This window comes from Stegodyphus dumicola, chromosome 5 (assembly GCF_044657685.1).
Source record: "Stegodyphus dumicola isolate Sdum_Otavi_A_Nest chromosome 5, ASM4465768v1".
Lineage (NCBI taxonomy): Eukaryota > Metazoa > Arthropoda > Arachnida > Araneae > Eresidae > Stegodyphus > Stegodyphus dumicola.
The window spans coordinates 200,667,990-200,693,339 of NC_140772.1; the positions used below are offsets into that span (position 1 = coordinate 200,667,990).

Here is a 25,350-nt window from a genome sequence, read left to right on the forward strand (position 1 = left end):
AATCTTGGCATCTGTAGCATCTCCTCACTCCGTAGAATTCACGCTGGCATACAGCGAGTCACTTTCATGCCTTCGCTACTAACAGTCTCTTCTCTTCTCTAGTAAGTCACGTGAGAGAGAGGCGTTGCAGGCCGTTCGGCTAAACTGCGCACGCGTGGTCATCACGTCATGACAATGGCACACGTTCCACAATAAATATTCGGGGTCAAACTTTACATTGCAAGGGAACGTTGAAAGTCTTCTCCTCTAATTATGATTTAAAAGTACTGTAAATCTTGGGCAGCAGATTTAAATATTTTCGTATTATCCGAATAAAAAGTACGACTGTTTCCTCTTCTTGAGGGGCTCAGCGGCAGAGCGGTAGTCGCTGAACGCTGGTAGTTCGGTTTGACGTTCAAATCCCGCGAATGGGCTGGCCGCATGGGCTTTTTCGTGGTTTCCTCACGTGTAACGTGTTTTCCTTCAGAAAGTTCTCCACGAAGGAATCCCTCCTCTTAGGCAGATAGCCCTCGAGGCTTTGCCATAATCGCATAAACCAAACCAAACCTCTTTTTGAAATAGATGTCTGAAAGGCAAAATGAATGTATTTGCACATACTAGAAATGGGTTCAAGATATAACAACGCACGTTAACTCTGTGATGTATGATTTTTTAGATGTCACATCCAAATTTTACGTAAACAAGGCCAGTGAAGTTCACACTAGTAACATAAAAAAGTGGACTTTCTGGGCAATTATGTCTTCAGGTAACTGAACCACCATTTAATTTTATTGCACATTTTTATTGCTGGTTTTATTGCATATTTTCGATATATTAGACAGCTTCCTATGATCTCCTTCACCAAATCTCAGCCTTTATGAATCAAAATTTCTGTCGCACTTTTGCGAAAGTTGCAGCAACTCCTGCATACCAACATTATTATATTCTCTTCTTAAAACTAATTCAGTTAATTTGGAATCGTTAGGAAGAGGACATGATGTTTTCTGTCAACTCTATAATGTATTTCTCCCGCCTTCTTAGCATGCCTTTGTGGTATAGTGGTCAGCCCGCTCGGCGCGTATTCGAAAGGTCCGTGGTTCGACATCCGGCGTGGGTATTACTCATTTTTCATCTCTCGTGCTTCCAAATAACCCAATGTCAGTACAGGTAACGTACGAACGAACTAAAAAAGATTGTACGAACCAATGTACGAACTAAAAAATGTTGAGGGTGGTGATTCTCCATCACCAAGATTTGGCGATTGGGTCAGCTAATTCTCAGTCGCCCTTTAAAAAGGGGAGTATATAAGGTATTTCTCCCGCCTTCTTAGTATGCCTTTGTGGTGTATCGGTCGGCGCGTATTCCAGAGGTCCGTGGTTCGAATCCCGGTGAGAGCATTGTTCGTTTTTCATCCCACCGGCTTCCAAACAACCTAATATCTCTACAACTCACTAAGTTTTTTTATATCTTCCCTAATTCGAAGTTTTTGGTTTTGATCAAAAAATTTTGTACTAAATTTCACAGAAATAGACTTGTCAGACTGAAATCTCCTAATTTCAGATGAGAAGAAACCTATTTGAGATTTACGAATACAAGATATTCCAGCGTATTGAATTTCAGAAGCATTTAATGGACTGCCATTGAAAAGTGTTTTCTTAGTGGTGCAATAAAACGTTTGATCCAAACAGTTCTAAGTAATTTATTTATCTTATCGTTGGTCGTCACTTTTTACAAAAATATAGTAAACAGATATCTTACAGTGACCCTTTAGTTGTTCTTCATACTTTATGACACAATTCTTTTGAAGTGGCCAAAAATAAGCCTAAATGTTAAAACTAAAACTAAACGTAAAAAAAAACTAATAAGGAGCAATAGGAATATAAATAATATGAGTAATTTTGCAGAGCTATAGTTTCGAAGATTAAAAGGAACTTCCTTTTTCAGCTGTGGATGTGAAAATAGCAGCTGAGCTAGTGTATCCAATCGATTTTTGTTTTATTGTCCTCGCGTAAGCCCGTGTTAATATTTCGTCCTTCTCACTCTCGCAGCTACAAATACACTTTATTCGTCGGAATCACATATAAATGGCAAACTATGTACCTTTTGTAAATAAAACTGAAAGCTAAATTACATAGTCCATGTACACAAAAATACAGAAAAAAAAACTAAAATAACGCGAATATGAACTAATATTTTCTTTAAAGGTATATTCTGAAAGCATACATCTAAGCAGATAGCTGCCGCGTTCTTTGCAATAATATAAACAATCCAATGCTAGAAAGCTAGAGAGTTCAACATAATAAAAATTATCATTCATTATTCCCTACAGGACCTTATGTAGCTTGAATAAATATTATTAATAATAATCTAGAAATATTTATATTTATATTGCTTCTGTAATAAAATCAATATAAACAGGTGCATACGTTATTAGAAGTTTATAATTAATCATGTTATTTTCATCGAGAACATAATCAAGGAAATTTAAAATAATTTATTTTTTCTAATAAACATGACATAAAAATAAAAATTTTAAAATGTGTCTAAATTAGTAAATTTTAATGATATTAAGATTCATCGTCTCAGCTTTTAAATCAAGGAAAATTTTCTGATAAACACGATGAGGACAAATGATAAATAATCAATTTTTTAAATAAAAAACATAAAAAGTGATGAGGAAAAATTTTATCGTAAAACCAATCTCACAAGAACAAATGGTAAAAAATAAATGTTTTTAATAAAACAAAATGCAGGAAAATGATGAGGAACAATTCTATACTTAAAACCAATAAACAATCGAACGAAGATAAATTACAAAAATTCAAATTTTCTAAAAATATATAAAAATGAGGAAAAAAAATTTTGTATTAAACATCAATAAGCAATCGTACGAGGACAAGTTATAAAAAAATCAAATGTTTTAACAAAAACACAAAAATGGATGAATAAAAGATTGTGACAGTGTATTGAAAACGGACTTGTCCGAAGAAGCTGTAAATGTTATTTTCAAGAAAATGGTTTTTGAAGTATTTAGATAAAATTGGATTAAACAATTATTAGATAAAAACACATATATATATATATATATATCTGTGTAATATTAAAAGCGCAAGGAAAACCCGGAGCAGTGTCGATGCGTGATGAGATAAAAGCACAAGGAAAGACGGAACACTGTAGATGCGTGATTAGACCCATATTGAAGAAGATTTTGATTGCCTAGTATGCTAGTAATGCTAACTTGGTAATATCTAAAGAACTTGGCAGTCGAAGCAGTTTTAATTCCATTTTTATTTCCAATTGATATTTGTGGCCACAATCACTTGGCACTCTAGTCGTGCCTTTCCACAGAAGATTTACATTTTTGATATTGTTGGGATAGAAAGCAAGCCAGCGAAATCACATCTTAGCACAGTAGCGAGCAAAAGCTGAAGTGCGTAGTTATGAAAGATGGAAGCACGCGAAGAGAAAAGTTTCGGTTTGCAATTTGGTGATTGGTCGAGAGGGATCTGCATTATGGGTTAAGTAAGATCGCATGATTAATTTGAATGACGCAATGCAGATAAGTTATTACGATTTTAGAATAGAGAGGAAGAAATAATGTTTATAGTTATATTATAATTCTGATTCATACATTTTTATCTTACATATATATATATAAATGCATTAAAGATCGAATTATAAATTTCTAATAAAAATATATAATAATATTACATGTTGGTGAGAGCGCCTTAATTGCCGCCTATAGCGGACAACACACACGGACACCTGCAAGATACCGAAGAACAGCCAAAAATATTACATGTTATATTATTTCATTATATGAATAACATGTTAATAAATATTACATGTAATAAATATTACATGTTATATTATTTCATTATATGAATAATGAAGAATAGCAAATGTACATAAAAATACATTAAAGATTGAATAAGGACCCAAACATGGGACGCTCTTAAATAAAAAAATGTGAAAAATGGGATTTTTTTGATTGAAAAATGGGAACCAATTTTATCTAAATACTTCAAAAACCATTTTCTTGAAAATAACATTTACAGCTTCTTCGGACAAGTCCGTTTTCAATACACTGTCACAATCTTTTATTTTATCAATGTGTTTAATTATGAAAGATGTAGAAAGCGTTTGACAAAACCTCATTCCATTCTATAACATCTTTCAAGTAGTACTTCCTGATACCTTTTTATATCTAGGAACTAAGATATATTTAATTTTCGCGAGTTCTCTATAATTAAATAATCACTTAAAACTTGAAATTCTGATACTTGAAGATACAGCTTAGAAGCATTTTCAATCATAGACTTTTCTGATAACGTCTGAAATCCACATATGTTATCCCAATATCTCAATGTTTATATGATACTTCAATATCTACATATGATATCCCAATGTGTTCATTCTCAATGAGAAATTTTTTCGATATTCTTTGGATATGTGCAAATATTATCCCAATATACTTTGTTTTTATATTCTAAGATAAAAGATTATGACAATACCTAACATTTTGAAATAATTATCCAATCCACAACAATTTTAAAATTTCTAATCAAATTTTTAGATAATCTATCTGTTTTTGAAACTTTTATTCAATTGACATCCATTTATAAGTTGTTATTTTTAAGAAAAGCTCTTCCAATTCGTAATCGTGATATTTACGTATTATTAATTCTTCCTTTGAAATTAAAAATATAACACCGAGATTACCGCGACACTTTTTTTAAGAAAATAACTTCTTTTTTCATTATCTACTGCTAAGTTAGCTATTGTTAAATCTGTATTTTGATTGGATGCGTTTCATATCAATTTATACTTTTCCTGTATTTAAATCTTCAGTTTAAGTGTTTCAGTGTAAAATCCCAAGATGCTAAATTCTTCCATTATTTATTAATAATCATTTTTACTAAATGTAACCTTTATATTGACTTAATGCTATCGTGAGAATTCCATCTTCTAAAATTTAGCGTCTATCATCTATTTGTAGGTGATAATGATTTTGCATTCAACCGAATGAAAGTATTGTTTTGTATTTCTAATTAAGTTTATGGTTGTATAACGCTCATTTTAATTAAACAATGTTTCGAATCCTCATATGGAATTCTGTTTTTAACCACATAACTTTTAACACCTTTTTACTTCTTAGCTATATTTTTTTCAGTTTTATAAGCGTACGATTTGGGTCTTAATCCAAAAAATTCTTTCATAATTTTTCCAATATTTTCATCTTTCATTTTTCCTAAAACCTTCTTATTTACTTGTCGAATATTGTAGTTATTTTTGGTGTAATCCTATTTATCAAAATAATCAATCCTGCCTTTCATATCTTATTAAAAATCATTAGTTTTAATTAGATATATGAAACTGGTTGTACCATCCATATACAGTAGTATAATATTATCTGAAAATTTAGGTTTCGTAATATAATATAATGTCATACATTAATTGTTTTGATAAATCTAATATGCTTTTTCCAGCATAGCTTGATTTATTGAAGGTGACTTCAATTTTATTCATAGCAAACAGCAACTAAATTTTCATCCAATATAGTTCTTTCTCCATTTAAAATTTAATATTCTATGAACCTTTTCCAAATTTAAACCCATTTTCAAACATTGCTTTAAATTTCTATAAAGAAACTATAGATGCAAGAGATAAAACAATTGGAAACGTTAAAGATCTAACTAAACCAAAAAATGTTATCAATAAGAGGTATTTGGAAAAAAGCTTAGAAACAAACACAAAAAAATGGTTGCCTTTTAAATTATAATTAAGAAGGTTTTTTATGTTCCTCCTGCTGTAAAATTAACAAATGATGCAAATTATGACATGAAAAATTAAATTTTAACCATTTTCAGAGATCCTGTAAATGACTGAGATGCCTCAATGAAATACATCATAAAATGGCTTCTCCATTTTATGCAATTAGCTCTCTTGATTTTAGTACACTCTTGCCCAAAAAAATGAGCAACAAGGGAACACTGAAAAAAACTATTTAATCGGTAATCCGTGAAATTGAACAAGAGGTTGGTGCGCTATTATTAGACCACGTAGCAAACAATAAAGCAAAGACATACAAAACTTATGTATTACGACCATCACATTGCAAAAGACCAAATGGATCGCAAGAATGTGCAATGAAATCATTACCATAATAACGGGTTTGATAACCTCTAGGTGAAATGCATGCTTGACAAAGACGAGGTAAGCTGGCAGTGGTGTCGTTGGTGGTGTATTTAATTACGGCAAAGCACACTAGGGCTATCTGCCTAAGGGGAGGGATGCCTTTGTGGAGGACTTTCTTAGGGAAACTGGCTCGTATACACGTTACACATGGGGAAAACCACGAAAACACCCATGCAGCCAGCCCTTTCGCGGGATTCGAATCTCGGACCGAACTACCAGTGTTCAGCGACTTTACCGCTCGGCCGCTGGTGGGCCCATATGGTGTCGTTGGATCGCTTTTGTGGCAGTAACGCCCATTCCTGTAGTAATGCAGTTTCTCGCAGCTCGTGGAGGGTGTCTGGCGGCACACTGAGACCTGATATCCGTTGTCCCAACATATCCTACACATGCTGTATGAGATTCAGGCCCCGTGGTCCTACAGGCTACTGCAGATATAGAATTGTTTCACTCTCCAGATAACCCAGCACTATTCGAGCTCTATGTGAGTGAGCATTATCGTCCATAAACATCCCGTCGGTATCACTGCAGCGATAAAAGGATGCATAAGAGAGTATAAAATTTCGTCGCGATATCAGACGGCTGCCACGGAACCACCAGGAATCACGTTGAGATCGGTGTGGCCCTTCGCTGCTATTCCAGCCCATACAAGTAAGCATTATCCTTAGTAATGGTCTCTTCTGTGATGTCTGGCGCCCGATAGCATGTACCTGGCTCTCGCCGTATCATTCATTACCTTTCGGGAATCGTTCTGGATGTTAAATGGAGACTCGTCCGTAATCAGAACGTGGACCCACTGCTCTGGTGTCCAACTGCGATGTTCACGGGCCCAATTCTATCGTGCTCTGGCATGCGATGTGGACAAAGGAATACAAACCACAGGTCGTCGGGCGTACAATCCACCTTCTCATGCAGTCGACGCGATACATATTGGAAGAATATGGGCCGTTCCGCAACAGCAGAGAGATACGTCACCAGCTATCGTGCTGTTAGTGAGTACCGCGTCTTGCACATAGCAACAGGAAGCGATCGTCCGCCGTTTTGGTAATCCTCCGACGTCCAGATTCACTTCTTCTACAGAGGGTTTGATCCCCTTGGTAAAGATTTCACAGCATATTGATAACACTACGATGAACATTCAGCTCTCTTGCAACAGCGGATTGGCTGGTACCAGCTTGCAACATTCCGAGAGCCCTCCAACGCATTACATCGTGAAAATGGTGTCCTCGACTCATGCTTTCCGCTGTGGCTATCTCGGATTACACGAAACTATCTCTACTTGCGAACAAAAATCGGTCGGAAATGGCCTTTTTAAGGCGTTGTGATGTGACTGCGGGATTGCGTTTTATGTTAATTTTGGATGCCTATTTGCATTCGGCAGTGCAACCCCTACCTCATATGTAAATTATATGTTTTAATTCCACTTTATACATTCGTGCCTTTTATAGCATGAGCGTACTTTTTAAACCTCAACAAAATTGCATTTCTATTTACGAAAGTTTCAAATGAAAACATTTTAAGCAACGCTTCAAGATTTCTTAAAGAAAGAGATGTTAAAATTTCATTGTTTATCCAATCTGTTTAAACAGATGTTGTAGATATTTTAATACCTTTTAATAATACTTTATTTCATATGTATGTAGAATTTACATATATATATATATATATATATATATAGAATTTCCATAAGTATATATGTAGAGAGAGAGAGAGAATTTCCATAAGGAACTTTTAGTAAACGTTGGTGATCGTTTGAATATGAGACTGAAACACATAAAGAAATAACTATTCCTAATAAGTCCTATTTAAAAATTCAATATTTATTATGAGGTCTTTAAAATAAAAAATTATGACATTGTTACAAATTGTTAAATCTGGGTCCCCCCCCCCTCGTGTAGAAGCGCGATTGAAATGAAGACCTTGTAAGTTTTGTTAGACCTTGTAAATGTTTAATAATTTAACAAGAAAATTATTTATAAGTATTTAGCTAAAGTTTATTTCCTTGTGTAATTTTCTTATTTTTAATTAAAGGTGTCTTGTTTTTGAAGTCATCTTTCAGTCTTTTATGTACTTTCATATACATTTCCTATCTTTCATCATTCATCCATTTTTATATATTTTCATTAGAAATTTACAATTCGATCTTTAATGTATTTTATATAGATTTATACATACATGTATTTAACTTTTATCATTCATCCGTTTTTTATATTTTTTATTAGAATTTTTTATATAATTTGTTTTCGGAAGACTGCTTATTGTTTTTTGATTAACATTTGATAACATAACATCCGGGTCATTTTTTTGTTTTATAATCAGAAAATCTGACTTTCTACGATTGCTTATTGTTTTTAAATATATAATTTTTCTTTATTTCTATGCATTTGTGGTTTAAAAAAGATTTGATTTTTTTATAATTTGTTCTCATGTTAGGTTAGGTTAGGTTATTTAATTACGGCAAAACCTCGAGGGCTATCTGCCTAAGGGGACGGAGGCCTTCATGGAGAGCTTTCTAAAGGTAACCGGCTCGTATACACGTTACACATGGGGAAAGAGACTCAAACCTCAGACCGAACTACCAGTGATCAGCGACTTTACCGCTCGGCCGCTGGAGGGCCTCATTCGTTCTCATATGATATTGGTTAATTATACAATGTGTCTTCATCATTTTTAATGTATTTTCTTATTTTTTTATTAATTGTCTTCATGGTGTTTATTAAATGTTTTCTTAATTTGAAAGCTGAGGCTGTGAAGGGTTGGAGAACCTTAATACCGTTAAAATTATTAATTTAAATATATCTTTAATTTTTTATTTTTATTTCACGTGTGCTTATTGGAAAATATGGATTTTTTTAAAATTTCCTTGAACGTGTCTTCGTGTGATTAATTCTTAACTACTAATATCCACAAACCATTCATATAAGATTCATTATAAGGTTTTTATTTGAAAGTTCAATAAAAGATTCTGAAAGGCTTACGTGTTTAAATACATATAGCTTACGTATATATTACGTATATAAATGCGTAAGTGGTCAAGAAATTAACACTGATTACCCCCTCTCTCTAGGCTCCATTCATCAGTCATGAAATATTTTGATCCAGACAATGGCGGCGTCTGGCAGGAAATCCTGCCTGATGAAAACCGTACTCAGCAGCAAGATTTCGATGCTATTTCAATGTCCTCGGCCTCAATGGCAGGAGAAAATCACAGGTAAGATGATTTTTAATTTCCCTCTCATATCTCAGACTTAAATTAACAAGAAACAAAGTGTTTAAAACTCTATAGAATATATATATCTTCTCTATATAGAGAAGCATTGGTCCAGATTTGACTCAGCGTTAAACGTTTGAAAAATCTTACTGAGAGAATGAAGTCCTAAATTAGTTTTGGCCCTACTACATGATTTGCTTAAAAACACATTATCTCAGTATTATAAACTGGCTTACTCTTACTGTCAAAAAAGTTTATCGAATAAACCCTAATTTATCTTTCTTTTACCTAGAGAAGTGCGTATGTGTACATAATCATGGTGGGTAAATTGAATACATTTTAAATTAAATTATTTTATAATCCAAAATATGTACTCGTACATGCACATAGTATGTAAACTAAACAAGAATTACGATGATTCTAAATTCTGCAAAGAGAGCGTACGGATATAAATCTCCAGAATATGAAATAAAAACTTATTTTTTTTTCCTTTTGAATAAACATAATATTTTTTTAAAAAATCTGAAATATTTTAGATTTTAAATTACATCCAAAGAGGCGTTTTTTTAACGTTTTGTGTGTTACCTTTATTTATTAAATATCATGTTCTTTGCACTTAAACCATAAAATTTAGTTCAGTAGCAATTTCGCAAAATAATTTTTAAATGAGCCTATCTTTAGAATTTGCGATACACAGTTCGACACGCTGGAGAAAAAAAGGTTTTTTTTTTTTTTTTTCCGCCGTAGAGTGTTGCTATTGCTCGCTTTCAAATCGTTGAGTTTGTTGCTCAGAAATTCGTTAAAATTTTACAAAATATAAAATTGATCATAAAACAAATTCCAAATTTCAAATTTGGGATTTCAGAGGCCCATATTCGCAGTAGGATTACGTCATTCAAAATTGGAGGCTCTAGATACCATTGTTTTATCCCAATGCGAAAAATATACATGTATTTATGCAGATTTTTCATTATTTAATTTCTTCAAATATAATGCAGGACTCTAACATTTTGAGGCAATAGTTTGAAAAGTGAACCAACATTTATAGGAGTTCGACGCAAAATGCCAAAACGAAAGTAATAATGCTTCGGTACTCAAATCCGTTTGGACTAATAGTGCGAATTAATGAAATCATATCATTTAACTAAAACTAGGTTAATGACTCAGCGTCCACAACAAACTCAGTTTCTACGCCTTCAATGTCATTTTGCCGAGTGAGACCAAAAGTAAATTTTCAGTTTTGTGCACCAGAAAAATCTGCCTTCTTGCCCGCTGGCCGAATTGCTTATTTTTGCGCAAAAACTGTAATTTCAATGGTAAAAAAAATTTAGTTGTTTTAACTGTATTTGGTGTTTTATGATTTTCTGTACCTTTCAATTTTTAATATAGCTATTTTTAGTTTTTATGTATTTTTGCCTTGTCGCGAACTGAATTAATTGAATGGGAAATAGTATATCTAATGAAATTCTAGGAAATAAGAATACTTTTCCGTTTTGCTGGCGCAAGCGATAAAGTCGCCAATAATAGTACAACCGATGCCAAACGAAATATCCTCGCTGGTAACCTTTTACTTTAACTTTTGCATTTTCAAAACAAGTCGCAGCCATTTCTTTTCAAATTGATTGTTTCTTTAAATACTGGCATACAATTACATAGAAGTTTTAGCAGATAGATCAATTTTGACTTATTGACAATCCTAATTGACTTAATTACCGCCCGCGAATGCCCTAAGGCCATTCGAGGGCGGTAATTAAGTCAATTAGGATGCAATCACACCGCTCACCAGATGGCGAAAATATAGAAAAGGCAAAGTCAAGGGTTAAATTCATCAATTCTAATGAGAATGCACTAGCGAAGTAAAGCACTGCGGTTTTAATTTCTGAGTAAGCTATTCGTACTAACTGAAATAATTCTTGCATTTAAACTTGTATTCCAAATTAAGATTTAACTTGAAATTAATGTAGATAATTACTGAGAGAATTAGATTTTTGTAGCGTAGTTTGCGTGAGATGAGATCACTTGGGGTCACGTGATATGAGCCAGCGAATCAGGATGTTGTATGATGAAAACATAGTAAATTCTTAAATTAATGTCTTTTCACAAATTTATTGTCTTTATTTATTGTCTTTTTTACAAAATTTTAAACAACATTAAAATATTTATACCTTTAAAATAAAAAATTCTTAGAACTAACATTTGTCAACAGATTTTATGTGTATACTGTGTGTTTTCGCCAATAAAGTCTACTTGGCGAGATTTGCGCCGGCGGAACGGAAAAGTACCGAAATTAAGTTAAAATGAAAACTATGGTAAAACAAATTAGGCTTAGCCGCACTCAAACAGCTTTTAAATTAAGATAAAATAACACCCCGAACAGGTATTAATTTAGAAGTCGAAACTAGTCCTTTGAAAATTTGCAAATATAATGCTGATTTTTGTTGTTTGACTTCTAAATTAATAACTTTTAAATTGTTGATAATTCTACAACTGTAACATGCAGGCTAACTAAAGGAATAACCAGAAGATAAGAACTTTAATCAGAAGATAAGAACAACATAATTCAGTCATTTTTAAACAAAAAATGCACAATTTACAAACATATAAAAATAAAGAAACTGAACTCACTGAGCCGAGTACATATAGATATACATATACATATATTTACTTACCTTTGATGTGGCTGATTGCAACCAAAATGGAAGGTGCACGTCTGCATGTTATAACAGACCTATACACAAATTTTCAACATTCTGAGGCTACTCGTTTTGCGGATATGCGAGATACAAATATACTACATACGTACAGACGCCACGAAAAAAATTTCTTCTGAATCCATTTTAAATAAGTTTTATGATTCGTCTGGGGAAAAAAAAAAGAGTCCTTTATTCTGCCCTTACGTACAGATGTCACGCAAAAACATCCTTAAATTGCATTCGATAGCAGTCAAAATGGGTATTTTCGTTGAAATATGATACCCAAAATTTTTCGCGATTATAATACTTCCTTTTCACTTCGTACAAGGTAGTAAAAATAATAATAATTAGTTAACTTATTATACCTTCTAAAATTACGTAATTTAATATGTAGGGGAAGTATGGTAAATTATTTTCGTCGGAACTCGAAACTCTGCACTCTAGATCTGAAGTTGTAATATCTTAGCTAAATTAGGTTCCCTGATAAACTAGAATACTGAAGAACTGTGTAGCGACTATTTGCTGAGTTTGTAAGTAACAAGTCCAAAAAATGGTTAAATTACTCTTTATTTTAACTCAATATAAATGAGCAGGTGGCCCCTTCTCGGGCGTGTAATAAGCCTCTACTTGAGCTTTAACTCAAGATAGAAAATATAAAACTAATGTAATGCTAAATAAGATAAACCAACCGAAGCTGCACAGAATGAACTAACAAAGCTGGCCCTTGATCACCGGCGTATACTTGCAGGCAACGTCAAAGTGCGACCGTAAAACAGTAAGACTAGCAACAACAACGTGACCGAAAGGCAGAACATGCTCTCCTGCTGAAGTGACCCAGACTTCAGCTTAAATAGTCCTTTCTAACTCATTTACAGAAATCGAAATACTGAAAACTTGCTCTGGCAGGGAAACTTAAGTAGAACTTTGAAATGTATAGAAAAGGTTTGTTCCAAAAAAAAATTAGAAAATTAAAGTAACCCTTGCAAAATAAAAACTGATATCCAATAAATCAATTAGCCTAGCTTTATTTTATAATGCTGTTCATTATACAGGCTGGTATGCTGGTAATCTATGCTGGTTCGAGGAATAACCATGTTTCAAGGTCTTCGAGACTGAATACTAGGACTTCATGTAATCTCTGCGAAGTATTATTACGTGAAATGGATTTTAAAATTTTTGTTTAGTTCTTCGCTCAAAATGATTATATGCATGTATTTTGATTAGCAGCAATTGCTAAATTATGGGCTCTGAAAATCTTTGCATTTATATAATCACCATGAGCATATTCGGCATTTTCCTAACATCAGTGTCAGGTAAGTAGTAATGAGTAATAAAACTTTCTGCCTTTATTTCTCTGTTGAAAGTAATATTAACTTGAGAGAGCACTTCAGCATGTTATTGACTGTTGACAGAAGACAGGGACATGGTCTGTTTACCATAGGTTAATCTTTTTTTTCTTTTTTTCCCCCCCTTTTCCACCGCTATTGAATGGGAGAGAGCCCCCTTGGAAGGCAAGCTCCTGCAGTAGTCGAGGAAAGCCAGCTTTCTTTAGTGCTACCTAAGAATAATATCTGCAATTGTGTTTCGATTATTCATCTGTCAACAGGCAGCTATAAAGTTGAAGGTTACATATTTACACTGCATGGTATTAAGATTATTTACATATTAATATATAAAAGAATACAGTATCATTACAAATCATCGTGTTCCACAAAATTTAACAACTGAAAATTGAAGATGCTGAGCCTCAGATCTTCCGCCCCTCCTCCCAAGATGGAGCATCGCTTCCAATTTACAAATCTTGTACGAGATGAGTTGGATCGTAAATTTCCCGTATGGCTGGATTGGTATAAATAGACCTTTCTTATGACCTGCAAGAAGTCTTGATCTTACCTCATTAGACTTCTTCCTCTGGAACTTTGTTGAGGTTTATTAAAAATGGAATTCGTAATCTGACCACCTCAAGGATAGAAGCACACAAAGCATTTGCAAGCTTTACTGAAGACAATTTTTCCAGAGTGTGAACCGAAACCGAACATTACTGAGATTTTATATTTCTGCATTTGTAAAAGCTGGATATTTTCAAATGACCATCTTGAAGACTAGGAACCACAGCGTGGTTCACAGTCTGCAAAAGCAGATGCATGCTAACTTGAGGAATTTTAATACTGAATAAATTTCAACTTTTGTTACACTTTTGTTTTCAACTGAAATCAAAATCAAAGTGAGGTCTATAATTTAGACTGGTTTTAATCGGAAAACACCCATGGCTATATGACTTAGGAGCGATGCCTTTCATGGAGTTTTTTACATTTGTTTTTTGATTGCTTGATAAAAGGAATTATTACTTTTTCCTTACAATGATGACAAGGAAGTAAAGAAATGGCTTTGCAATAAGCAAAGGAATATTTAAAAATTAAAGAAGCATGTAATTGTGTAGCATACGCTTTAAATGATAACAGATTGAGAACTCAAATCTTCGTTCTTATGGAAAAAATGATGAATTTAAAACTACGTGCATAAAGTAATATTAATCAGTAATAAGCACAAATAAATAAGCATTTGCAAGTTTTACTGCAGACAGTTTCGCCAGAGTATGGGCCGAAACGGAATATTGCTATGACATCTTTTCATACTAGTCCTGTCATACTCATTAACAAATTAATATCTTTTCAACGACTTACACTTTGGCGTTAATAAAATGAAGGGCTAAGTATTTTATTCGTATGTTATTAAAGATACGAAGCTTCCTGTATTTTATTCAAATGAAGTTTCTTTGCTCATTTCTTATTAAATGCGCAAAAAAAAATATTCTTACATTTTTATGTGCTTTTCCTATTTCTTAACTACGATGCATCATTTTTACAGGCAACAACATTTTTCAAATGTGCATGTAAAGTACTGAAAAAAGTCCTTATTCGCTAAAATATTTTAATTCGTTTCAATCAAAATATCTTCCCACAGGGGTCTGTACCGTACAAAAAGCACGTCCAGCCGTTACTCCTTAAAAAGTAATGGAACCGATGGCGGTGCCGGATCTGGTATTGTCCGGCTGACGAGAGGACCATCCAGCCGCCATAGGAAACGAGTCGTGTTGAAGAACGGAACAGTTAACTTGTCAAAAGAACACGTCAGCAAGAGAAGTCAAAGATACTTACAAGATATCTTCACCACATTGGTAGATATACAATGGAGATATAATCTAATGGTATGTATTTGCTATCGTAGTATATTCTAGCCATAGATAGCGATTAAAAAGTGCATAAAAATTAAATAAATTTAGGTCTCTGCACATTCATGTTAACATGATTTGCCATTTAACACTGACAGTTTGTTATGAGCTAAGAATCATTATTTTAAACATATGTATGCGGAACGAGAATGTAAATCTCAGTATTTGATAATATTGTTACGAATTTTTGTACACATGTAAATAATTTTAGTGAAATTATGTTTAAAACTGTAATATCTGTCATATATAATGTAACCTGAAAATATGAAGAGTCAAAACTCTGTTGGAAAAATTCGATTACAGGAGAAAGTCTTATTAATCTCGCTAAATCCACGAGATATTGCCAAGCTTGCGATGGTTTTGGCGACTAAGTTTTGTCGCCAAATTGGACGAGAAATCGCTAAAAGTGACCAAACTTGGCTACCATTTGGTGCCATTTTTATCCGATCCTCGTATAATTGTAATTGGTATTGAAATTCAATAACTGTTATTGATTTTCTATTTAGCTGTAACCGTGCTGGCCCTCATAAGCCTTCCAATACTAAAGACTAGTGATTTCTCAGTGGTCGGGGGAAAACTATATAAGACCGGAGAGAGCATTAGTTTCTTAGTCCCGCTCACGCTCACTACAATTTTTGCCAAAAGATGGCGCCACGTTTACTTCTCTTCTAGAGACTGCACTAGGTGCAAAAAGTACGTTCCATCTTACTGGATTCAACCCCAGTTAGTTCTAGGAGGTGTTGATTCAACTCATCATTAAAGATAGCCTATTTATAATATATTGGTAAAGGCCGCACTAGGCCGATTGCCTCTTAATTGCGTTACGACATAGACATTAGTTTTTTAGTTGTTAGTTAAGAGCGACTATGGATTAAGATATCTTCGTGTGATCTTCTCCTTTTAGGTGGACTTTGCATATCGTTGTGTCTAACGTTCTTAGTAGTTTTAAGTGTAATTACCGATCCAAGTGTAATTACTGATCCAAGTTTAATTACTGATTGTGCTCTGTGATGCTGAGCAGAACTGTACGAGTGTTTTTGTGTAACATTCCAGAACTGCAAAGTGTTCCTTTTAGTAAAATAAATTTTATCAAGCAAAGTGTTCCTTTTAGTAAATCAAATTTTATCATCATCGATTCTGTGTGCATTCAGTCTATTACGAACCCTTACGCACGCAACAATATATTAATACACAAATACTATCGCGAACTTTCGAACAAATGTAATTCGAACTTCAATTCATTAATATAATTTTCTTTAACTTGTTGTTCAGCAACGTGTTTATTTATGAAAAATTAATTTACGGTTCTGATTTACATGGTATTCAAACTTCAAAACAGTTAGTATGTATATTTGAACTGACATATTCCAGTATGTAGGCTTAAACATTTTGCTGTAAAAAAAAAATATTTATTGTTTCTAAATTCTATGGATTTCAGTTAAATGAAAGAATGAAAATTTATTTTCGAATTTATTTATTTAATTATTTATTTATTTATTTTACTTTCGTAAGAATAAATATTTTTTAAAGGTTTTTGCAATGGGATTTCTTCTAAGTTGGCTTATCTTCTCGCTTATATGGTGGTTGATTTGCTTAGCCCATGGAGACTTCGATCACATAAACGACGATGATTGGAAACCATGCGTCGTAGGGGTTGATTCTTTCTCCACAGCGTTTCTTTTCTCCGTGGAAACACAGCATACCATCGGTGAGTATATCTTTAAATTTAAAATTTATTTAATCCCACAATCATTCCGTTTAAGAAGAAGCCTTCATTCAAATAAATATTCGCTAAAAATAAATAGTCTTTACCTCATATTTTAGTGATTAAGGCGGGTGCTGAATGATCTATGACCAGAATTGAATAGCTTTTTGATTAAATAAGAAAATCCGTCCTGCCTGTATGCAATTTAATGACAGACATTCATTTTGTATATTTCAACATAAGTGATACAGATTTTAACAAATAATACATCAGCTAATGTGGGAGAGTACTGATTTGAAACGATACTTGCAGAGGAAGGAGGCTTGTTGCAGTATAACTGGTTTAACAGTATCTTATTTAATCTCTAAAGAAAAGAAGACTGTTGGTACAGTAGTATGCATAACAGAGTTTAGGCGAAGACAGCAGGAGACGTGAAAAATGTAAAATGTGCAGTTCCCTCGCAGGAACTCAAACCCTGGACCTCTCGAATGCGCTCCGAATATGCTTCCAATTACACTACAAAGGGGATCCAATCGCCAAATCCTGGTGGTGACAAATTATTGTCCACCACTTCTAGTTCGGGCGTCACTTGTAGAGTCATTATGTTATTTTGAAGCAAGAGATTTAAAAAAAAGTATAATGCTCTCGCCGGCACTCGAACCCTGGACCTCTCGAATACGCGTCGAGTATGCTGCTAGTTACACCACGCAGGCCCGCAGAAAGGAGGGAGAAAATACGTTATAACGATTTTATGTATTAGAGTTTTATTACTCACACAAAAAAGGGACTCGATCTGTAAAATTTATCTTTTAAAGGAACACAAGATTCGCATAAATTACTTGCCTAGATCATTCTGAGAACTGGAGCCGGCTGTCGGGTCATCTTAACATTCGTATAGATTGGACTTTATAAGAATATTATATCATTTTTACGTTATAATCCCATAATTCAAATTTAGTTTGATATCCATTTCCAGGGTTTCTTGATATGCATTATGTTTAGAAAATTTTACAACAATAGCGGCAACTGCAGTGGCTGTTTCCATGTTTCTTGCTGTTTTCAGACATTCATTGTGGTATTCGTGTCTTTCGTTTATACCGTGTTACTTTTTTTAATAACTTAGTTGGTAAACTGTGAATAAAATTAGCAGTGTTGCTGTAATAGCTGTTAATTCAATGGCTAAAATAAAAGGCATCTACCCACATGAAGACAACATCATTTCGTTCCTTCACCTTCAGGACAATGCTGAATCTTTTGAAAGAACGAGGAAATAATAGCCATGTGCTACTTATGCCTAATTGACTGATCATTACTACTACAACAAATTAAGATATAAATATTCCAACTGAAAATTACAAGAAGATTGGCTCCTATAACTAGTGGCCATAATGTTTATGACCCTCCAACAGAAGCACTTTCTACCCGTGAATAGTGTTCAAATTTTACTTCCAATTCCTCATACAATTAACAAAATGAAAAGCTGTTTTTGAACATTTCAGTTAAGCTGTATGCATTTATATTTATAATATTTTGCGTTCAAGTATCTTCTGAGGTCCTGTATGTGTCTTGTACTGCTATGAAAGTTTTTCTTCTTGTTATTTTAAATAAAATTTTCCCTATATATGTAAGCTGTGAGTTGTGAATATGTAAGCCGTATATGGGCTGTGAATAATATCGGCTTATTTTGCATTCTTTTACAAAATTTCACTATTCCGCTCGTACTGGCTTAAACTAAATTACTGGCTCAAACAAAGCTACTGGGCAGAGGTATTAAGTGTTGAAGCACTAGGAAGAAGTTCAGGGTGTTTTCAGAATAAAACACTTTTGAAAAGTATTTTATGAGAATTTATTTCCCATAATAAGAATGGTGGTTGTTTAAACTGTACTGTGCTTCCTTCGTTTGTCAGTAATTGCAGACATTTCCAGCAGTGGCAGTAAACAGAAATAAATTAAGACATATGGTACAAACTCCCTTAACGAATGATTTCCGTTGACAAAGGGAAAATTAGATAGTCATCACAGAAAGCTTTTATTATTTCGAAGGCTTTAAATAATGTATCAAAATCTGCTAAAGCAACGTTTGTCTTGTATGTAAGAATATTTGTAATCAGCGTTTTAAATAAATACGTATATGGAAACTGCATATTAAATTATTAAAATGTCTGTACATAGATAGAAAAATTAAGTAACTCAAAGGGAAAGCTTCATAATATTTATAGAGGTTTAACATTTTTATTCGTATTTGGACAACATATGTGACGTTAATAAGTTTTATGGTTAACTTATCTGTATTAATGAGATAGGTCGTAAAATAGTTTAAAGAAGATGTAAATTTAGTGCCTTTTTTTTTCATATCTAGTGTCTTTTTCTTGCTTTGTGGTTATCCATAAATGCACGACATAATACGCAGCATACCAAGTAGATAATTATTATAATTTTTAATACGAATTAAAACTTTAAATATTATAACTAAAATAAATGCAATGAAAGATTTCAGATTTTAAATTACGTCAGATTTTAAATTAGATATAAGAGCAATATCGCAAAATAGTTTTAAATTGAGCATATCTTTAGAATTTCCGATACAGAGTCTCGCGCATTGGAGATAAAAATGTTTTCTCTGTACAACGTTGCCATTGTTCGCTTTGAAATCCTTGAGTTTGTTAATCAAAAATTCGTTAAAGTTCTACAAAATATGAAATCGATCGTAAAACAAATTCCAGATTTCAAATTTGGACTTCCACGTGCCCATATTCGCAGTAGGATTACGTCATTCAAAATTCGATGGCTCTATGTACCGCTGTTTTATCACAATGCGAGAAATATACATACATTTATGCAGATTTTTCATTATTTAATTTCTTCAAATATAATTCGGGACTCTAGCGTTTAGTGGCAACAGTTTGAAAAGTAAAACGGACATTTATAGTGAACCAACGCAAAATCGCAAAACGAAAACAATAGTCCTTCAGGGACAAATCCTTTTTGCTCTATATAAATCAAAACTTTACATATTATAACTTTTAATATAAATGTAATAACTTTTAGTAAATATTTAAAAGTTATTAATTCTCAGCGGTATGATAAAATTTCATTTTATAGCTTGTCATCTTGGTTAGTTTTCTAGTTAACTCTGGTCAACAGAATGTCATTTCATATATATTAATACCAAAATATTTGACAGCCAGTCTTTTTTTTTTTATGAAGTGGACTTTAGCGAGAAAAGAAAAGTAAGCTGTAGTCAATAAACTTGATGTATTCTTAATTCATTCGCATTATTAGGATAACCTTGGTAGCACTTACAGATATAGTCTGGTTCAACGCAAGTTGTAGTTTTAAAGGATCAACGACCTCAAATTGCTCTTGCATCACCTATCTTAAAGAAAGAAACGGAATAAGTTTTACTACCCAGGCAAATACACACACTCACGCACGCACATTAACAAAAAAAAAAAAAAAAAAAAAAAAAAAAAAAAAAAAAAAAGAAAAGAAAAAAAGAACTGAAGTCTGTTATCTAAAGCCACAAATAGTAGAAATTGAATGAAATGCTTTCGTCTGTCATTGCTGTTTTACTTTGATACACGGATTTTCGTATGTCGCCGCTATTAGACTAATTCAGGTGTTCTCAACTGGTGGTACGCAAGAGAAAAATAGGTGGTACGCAAAGAAGCAAAATATTTTTCTATTAAATTAAAAAATTAAAACCCTAACATCCTGACTGAGTTTCATCTAACACTCGTAAATTTATGCGATCTGAAGCTTTGTTTAAGAGTGGATGTGGTAGTAATACTTTGTAGTGGTGGTACTAAAGATTTTCAATTTTTGTTTAGATGGTACGACTAATTTTGGACTAATTCATTGCGCAAATTTATTTTTCTGAAACCCAGCAATACCATCTTTCATTTCCTTGGGTATTATTTTAAAAAGTTAACATTATAAACACTTTAACCTGTCCTTAACGAATCTCTGCTGTAAGTTCGCACGCATATTATTACAATTGGTTGAACTAGTATAAACACTATGTAAAACGTTTCCCAATGTATTAATTAGGTATTTTAGAGATAAATTAATTAAAAAGAACACAATTTATTATAGACAAATTATGTACTCATTATCCATAAACTTCTCCTTATCCCCGTAGGAGATTAGCATTCGGGTTTCTCACCATAATTAGCAGTTTTCGATAGCATAAGTACCATGCTAAAATTACGAATCTTGAAAATAGTTGCTTCGTGGAAAGTGGGTTTGAAGTTTCGATATGCGTTCGGTCTAAAAGAAGTCGAATTACGATTTCCACGTAAAACTTTTTACATGCTCTCTTTATATGCTTCTCTTATTGTGTAACACATCGAGAAACAAATAAAAATGTGTTTCTAACTGGAAAAAACGCAAAAAAAAAAAAAAAAAAAAAAAAAAAAAATGCACATTCTTGGTTTTAGCGTGGTTCTGAAAATATTACACGCATAAGGACTAAGACATTATCTCACAGATACTGCACGAGCACTTTTTTCTGACTGGAGACGTAAGGTTGAGTTGTTTGGTGAGGTTTAGATGCAGTAATTCTTAAATTTGCTACTTTCTCCAGGCACTAGCAGCTGTTGCACGAGCACATCTGCAATCTGATAGTAGCTACAGTATTGTACTGAAAAACTGAGTTGCTGCACAATTGTTTCATATTTGGCATGTGACTTTGATGAAATTTTAGAAATTATTGTAGCCATCTGGAACCATTATTCGTATGAATCAGTCGCTGGATGCTTTTTCGAGTTTAAAGCATTTCATTTCTATTAGAATGGAATCCAAAATGTACTTGAACATTGGTAAACGATTGTCTGTGCAAATGATCCTTACGTTTTCTCTAATAACTTTCCTCTTTTATAAAATAATCTTTAATGATGAAGTGGCCAAACCTTTCCTGCAACTTAATATATAAGTTTTTAAAAAACAATTGATCAGACTTTAAAAGGTGACAGAACACACCGAAACAAACGGTTTTCATCATAGAATGCATGATCATACGTTAAACTGTTAAGCGCTGGAGGACGCTTTTCGTTTCCATCTTTTGCAACACAAAGACAGATAAGTAGACTAGACTAAAAAATCAAAGACAGATCTTAATATAAATCTTCTCATTGATTTACCGATCAAGTCATTTATGACGGTGCATGAATTCTGAACACGATGATTTAGCCGCAAGAAAATGAGAAGTGAGTCTGGAGCTAAGGTTACCTCAAGGACGGTTGACAGAAGAAATATATTATAACCATTTATGAACACAGCGAGACCATTGTGTCTAATCCAAAAAATTAATTGATTGATTAAGAGAAGAACGTGGCCATTATGAATTGAAAATACTGAAAATAAAAATCAAACGTTAAGAAACAAAGCCATATCATAACCAGGTAACACTTAAAAGAAAATTATCAGGAGAAATGGAAATAAAAATAAAACATAAAGTGAGTTAAAAAAAAAAATCCTTCATCCTGCTTAAAAAATCCCCACTTGAAAGTGCCTTCCAGCGCCTAAACCGCTTCCAGCTCGACCATGCATCTGTGATGAACATTCTTAGTTTTGCTGCATTCAGTCAACCTTTGAGTTTATTTCATTATTATTGTATAAAGAAACCTGAGCCATAATTCGCGGTGTTTAATCTAGAAAAAATAGGGACAGCTCCAAGCACTGGCGATATAAGTAGCGCCGATTTTTAGGAAATTGCTAGTTTAAATTGTGTTCACAAGAGATACGCTAATAAAGATGTATTTCTCTTTGAAATATTAATAAAAAATTTTTATATTTAATTTATACAGTGCATCAGCTGTACTGATCGTCTAGGCACTGTGAAAACCTTGGAGGCGTACCTGAGAAAAACACTCCTGACTTAGTTACAACGATATCAAAATGTTATTCACTATGCATTAATACTTCATTTTTCCCTCAGGTTATGGTTCAAGATACACAAATGATGAATGCCCAGAAGCCGTGTTCATCATGTGCGCTCAGTCCATAACTGGAGTGATGATACAATGTTTCATGGCTGGAATAGTCTTCGCCAAGCTGTCTCGGCCAAAGAAACGATCACAGACTCTCATGTTCAGTCGCTACGCTTGCGTGTGTCTACGAGACGGAAAGCTTTGCTTCATGTTTAGGGTTGGAGATATGAGAAAATCTCACATCATTGGAGCCAAAATCAGTGCTCAGGTCATTCGCAGGAAGACCACGGCAGAAGGAGAAGTAAGTCTAATGTATTTATTTTCAAAATATTCTACTGCTATTTAACTACACAGTGGGTGCAAAACATATTAGCATATATTAAAATATGGATGATGAAACGTGATTTTTAACCATCAAAAAACCATTCGTGTGAATTTATTTGATTCAGAAGTTAGTAAGAAACAGCAATGTTTTAGGAGAACAAAAAGTGTTTGCATACTTATACTTTTCAAGTGCGTACATAAATGATCAGCTCCTATAACTATGACCTTAACTATGCTAACAGACCTTAACTATGCGTGAAATATTCTCGGATTGAATTCAGTATTCAAATAATGCCAAACTGTGTCTCAACCAAGTGAATATCAAAAGGGTAGAAGCTGGTCTCATCAGTTAACTAATATTTTTCCATTTGGTTTATTTATGTATAGTTTAGCAAACGGAAAATAGTTCTTCACTAATATATCACTTTTTCTTCGTAATCCATCAAGATAATTAATATTTTTAAAATGTTTGAATGGTAAAGCTACAAATATTGTTGATCCAGCAATTTTTTCAGCACTAATTTTGATTATAAGGATCTTTCCTTTTAAGAATATGAGAAGTTTGTTGAAGAGAAAATTCACGGGTTTTTTATCCTTCACATTTAATTCCTGCTGAATGGCTAGTTCTAAAATTCTCTCATCCCTGAAAAATTTGCATCGGCTGCAGATGAATCAAGGACCTTCCTCCCCCCATTGCAGCGCAAGCGATCGACGTGATTGTTAGATAGTCTGGTATTCGAAAGGAAGAAAACAGGATACGCGGTCCATCTCTTGCTACGATATAAAAGATCTCATGAAAAATTGTAAAATGCAATTTTTTATACAAATAATAAAAACTATATTTGATACAGAAATGTCACCATTTTCTCTCTCCGACTTCTGGGCACTTATAGGATTGGCAACAGTGCTTCGATTATCTCACATAATTTTCTCTGGACACCTTGAATGGAGTATATTGGTTACAGTTCCATTAGCTTCATAATTCCCTGATTATGCATCTAACAATGTACAAAAAATTTAAAAGTACATATTTTCCTTTTTCTTTCCTTATATTTCAATAACCTGTATCTTGGAAATGAAGTAAAATAATACCTTCGCTGACAGAACTCAATAGTTCACTTTCTAGACGTTTTTCTTCATCAGAGCAGTTCGAAAAACCACGTCTTTATACTATGATACTGAAAAGACACGAATTAACACCAGTAGAGACTGATAATTTATTGCACTCTAAACTTACACCAAATGTGCCTTTCCCAGTGAGCAAGAACACATCAAAGGAGGAACCGGTCACAAATTGAAGACATATAAATAATGTGCTAGTAGCATCATTATCATTATTTATATGGTTTTTGCAATTTGTCAGAATCAACAAATTATCATTTTGTATACAATTATTCAGTGGAAATATATTTTATGCATTTTAATATTTGTATTTTTAAATGATAATTTTAACATTGAAAAAAATTTATAATTTTCCAGTAATTTGAGAATTATTAACCTGTGATTGAGCACAATTTTAGTTCATTGAGCACACAAATATACAAATATGTTTTTCACCCAACAGAGTATATGTAAACACATGTAATACTCTTTTAACAATCATATTCTAAAGTGTATAAAGTGCACTTTATATATTCAGATGTGGTGACCGACCACATCTGAATATATAGTCTTTGTCCAACCTCTATCGTCTATCCCATTTTAATCGAGGACACCATTAGGAACGATATCCGTGGGTCTCCAACTTTATTATTTTGTTCTCCCATACAATAACTATACATGCTCATGCACACATCTGTTCTCATGATTTTATTTCAAAATATCACCTCGATCATATTAGGATATCCTCTAGTCACATACTGTTTCAGATTCGCAAATCAGTTACTACACAATTACAAAATTTTTAAAAGCAATTTATCTTTAGAACACCTAGTAATGTTATACTATGTTGCCATACATTTTTTTCCAGTCTTTTCTCAGTTCATGATATCAATGTTCAATTTTCTTAATTAAGGTGACACCGTTTTTATTTGTCCTTTTAGATCTATTTATTAAGCATAACTTTTTTCGAATTTACGCCA

The 25,350-nt window shown here is 33.2% G+C and overlaps 1 protein-coding gene across 6 annotated transcripts in view; it reads left to right on the forward strand.

Moving 5' to 3' along the window:
• Positions 1–25,350, forward strand: part of LOC118189786 (G protein-activated inward rectifier potassium channel 3-like) — a 122,460-nt gene that overhangs the window by 92,653 nt on the left and 4,457 nt on the right. For all 6 annotated transcript variants that reach the window (XM_085817539.1, XM_085817536.1, XM_085817535.1 and 3 more), the window contains 4 exons: positions 9,242–9,385; positions 15,043–15,286; positions 16,841–17,018; positions 22,954–23,246. In XM_085817539.1, coding sequence (XP_085673665.1) covers positions 9,258–9,385; positions 15,043–15,286; positions 16,841–17,018; positions 22,954–23,246 — 843 coding nt within the window. In that variant the 5' untranslated portion in view covers positions 9,242–9,257. The remainder of the gene's footprint in view (positions 1–9,241; positions 9,386–15,042; positions 15,287–16,840; positions 17,019–22,953; positions 23,247–25,350) is intronic.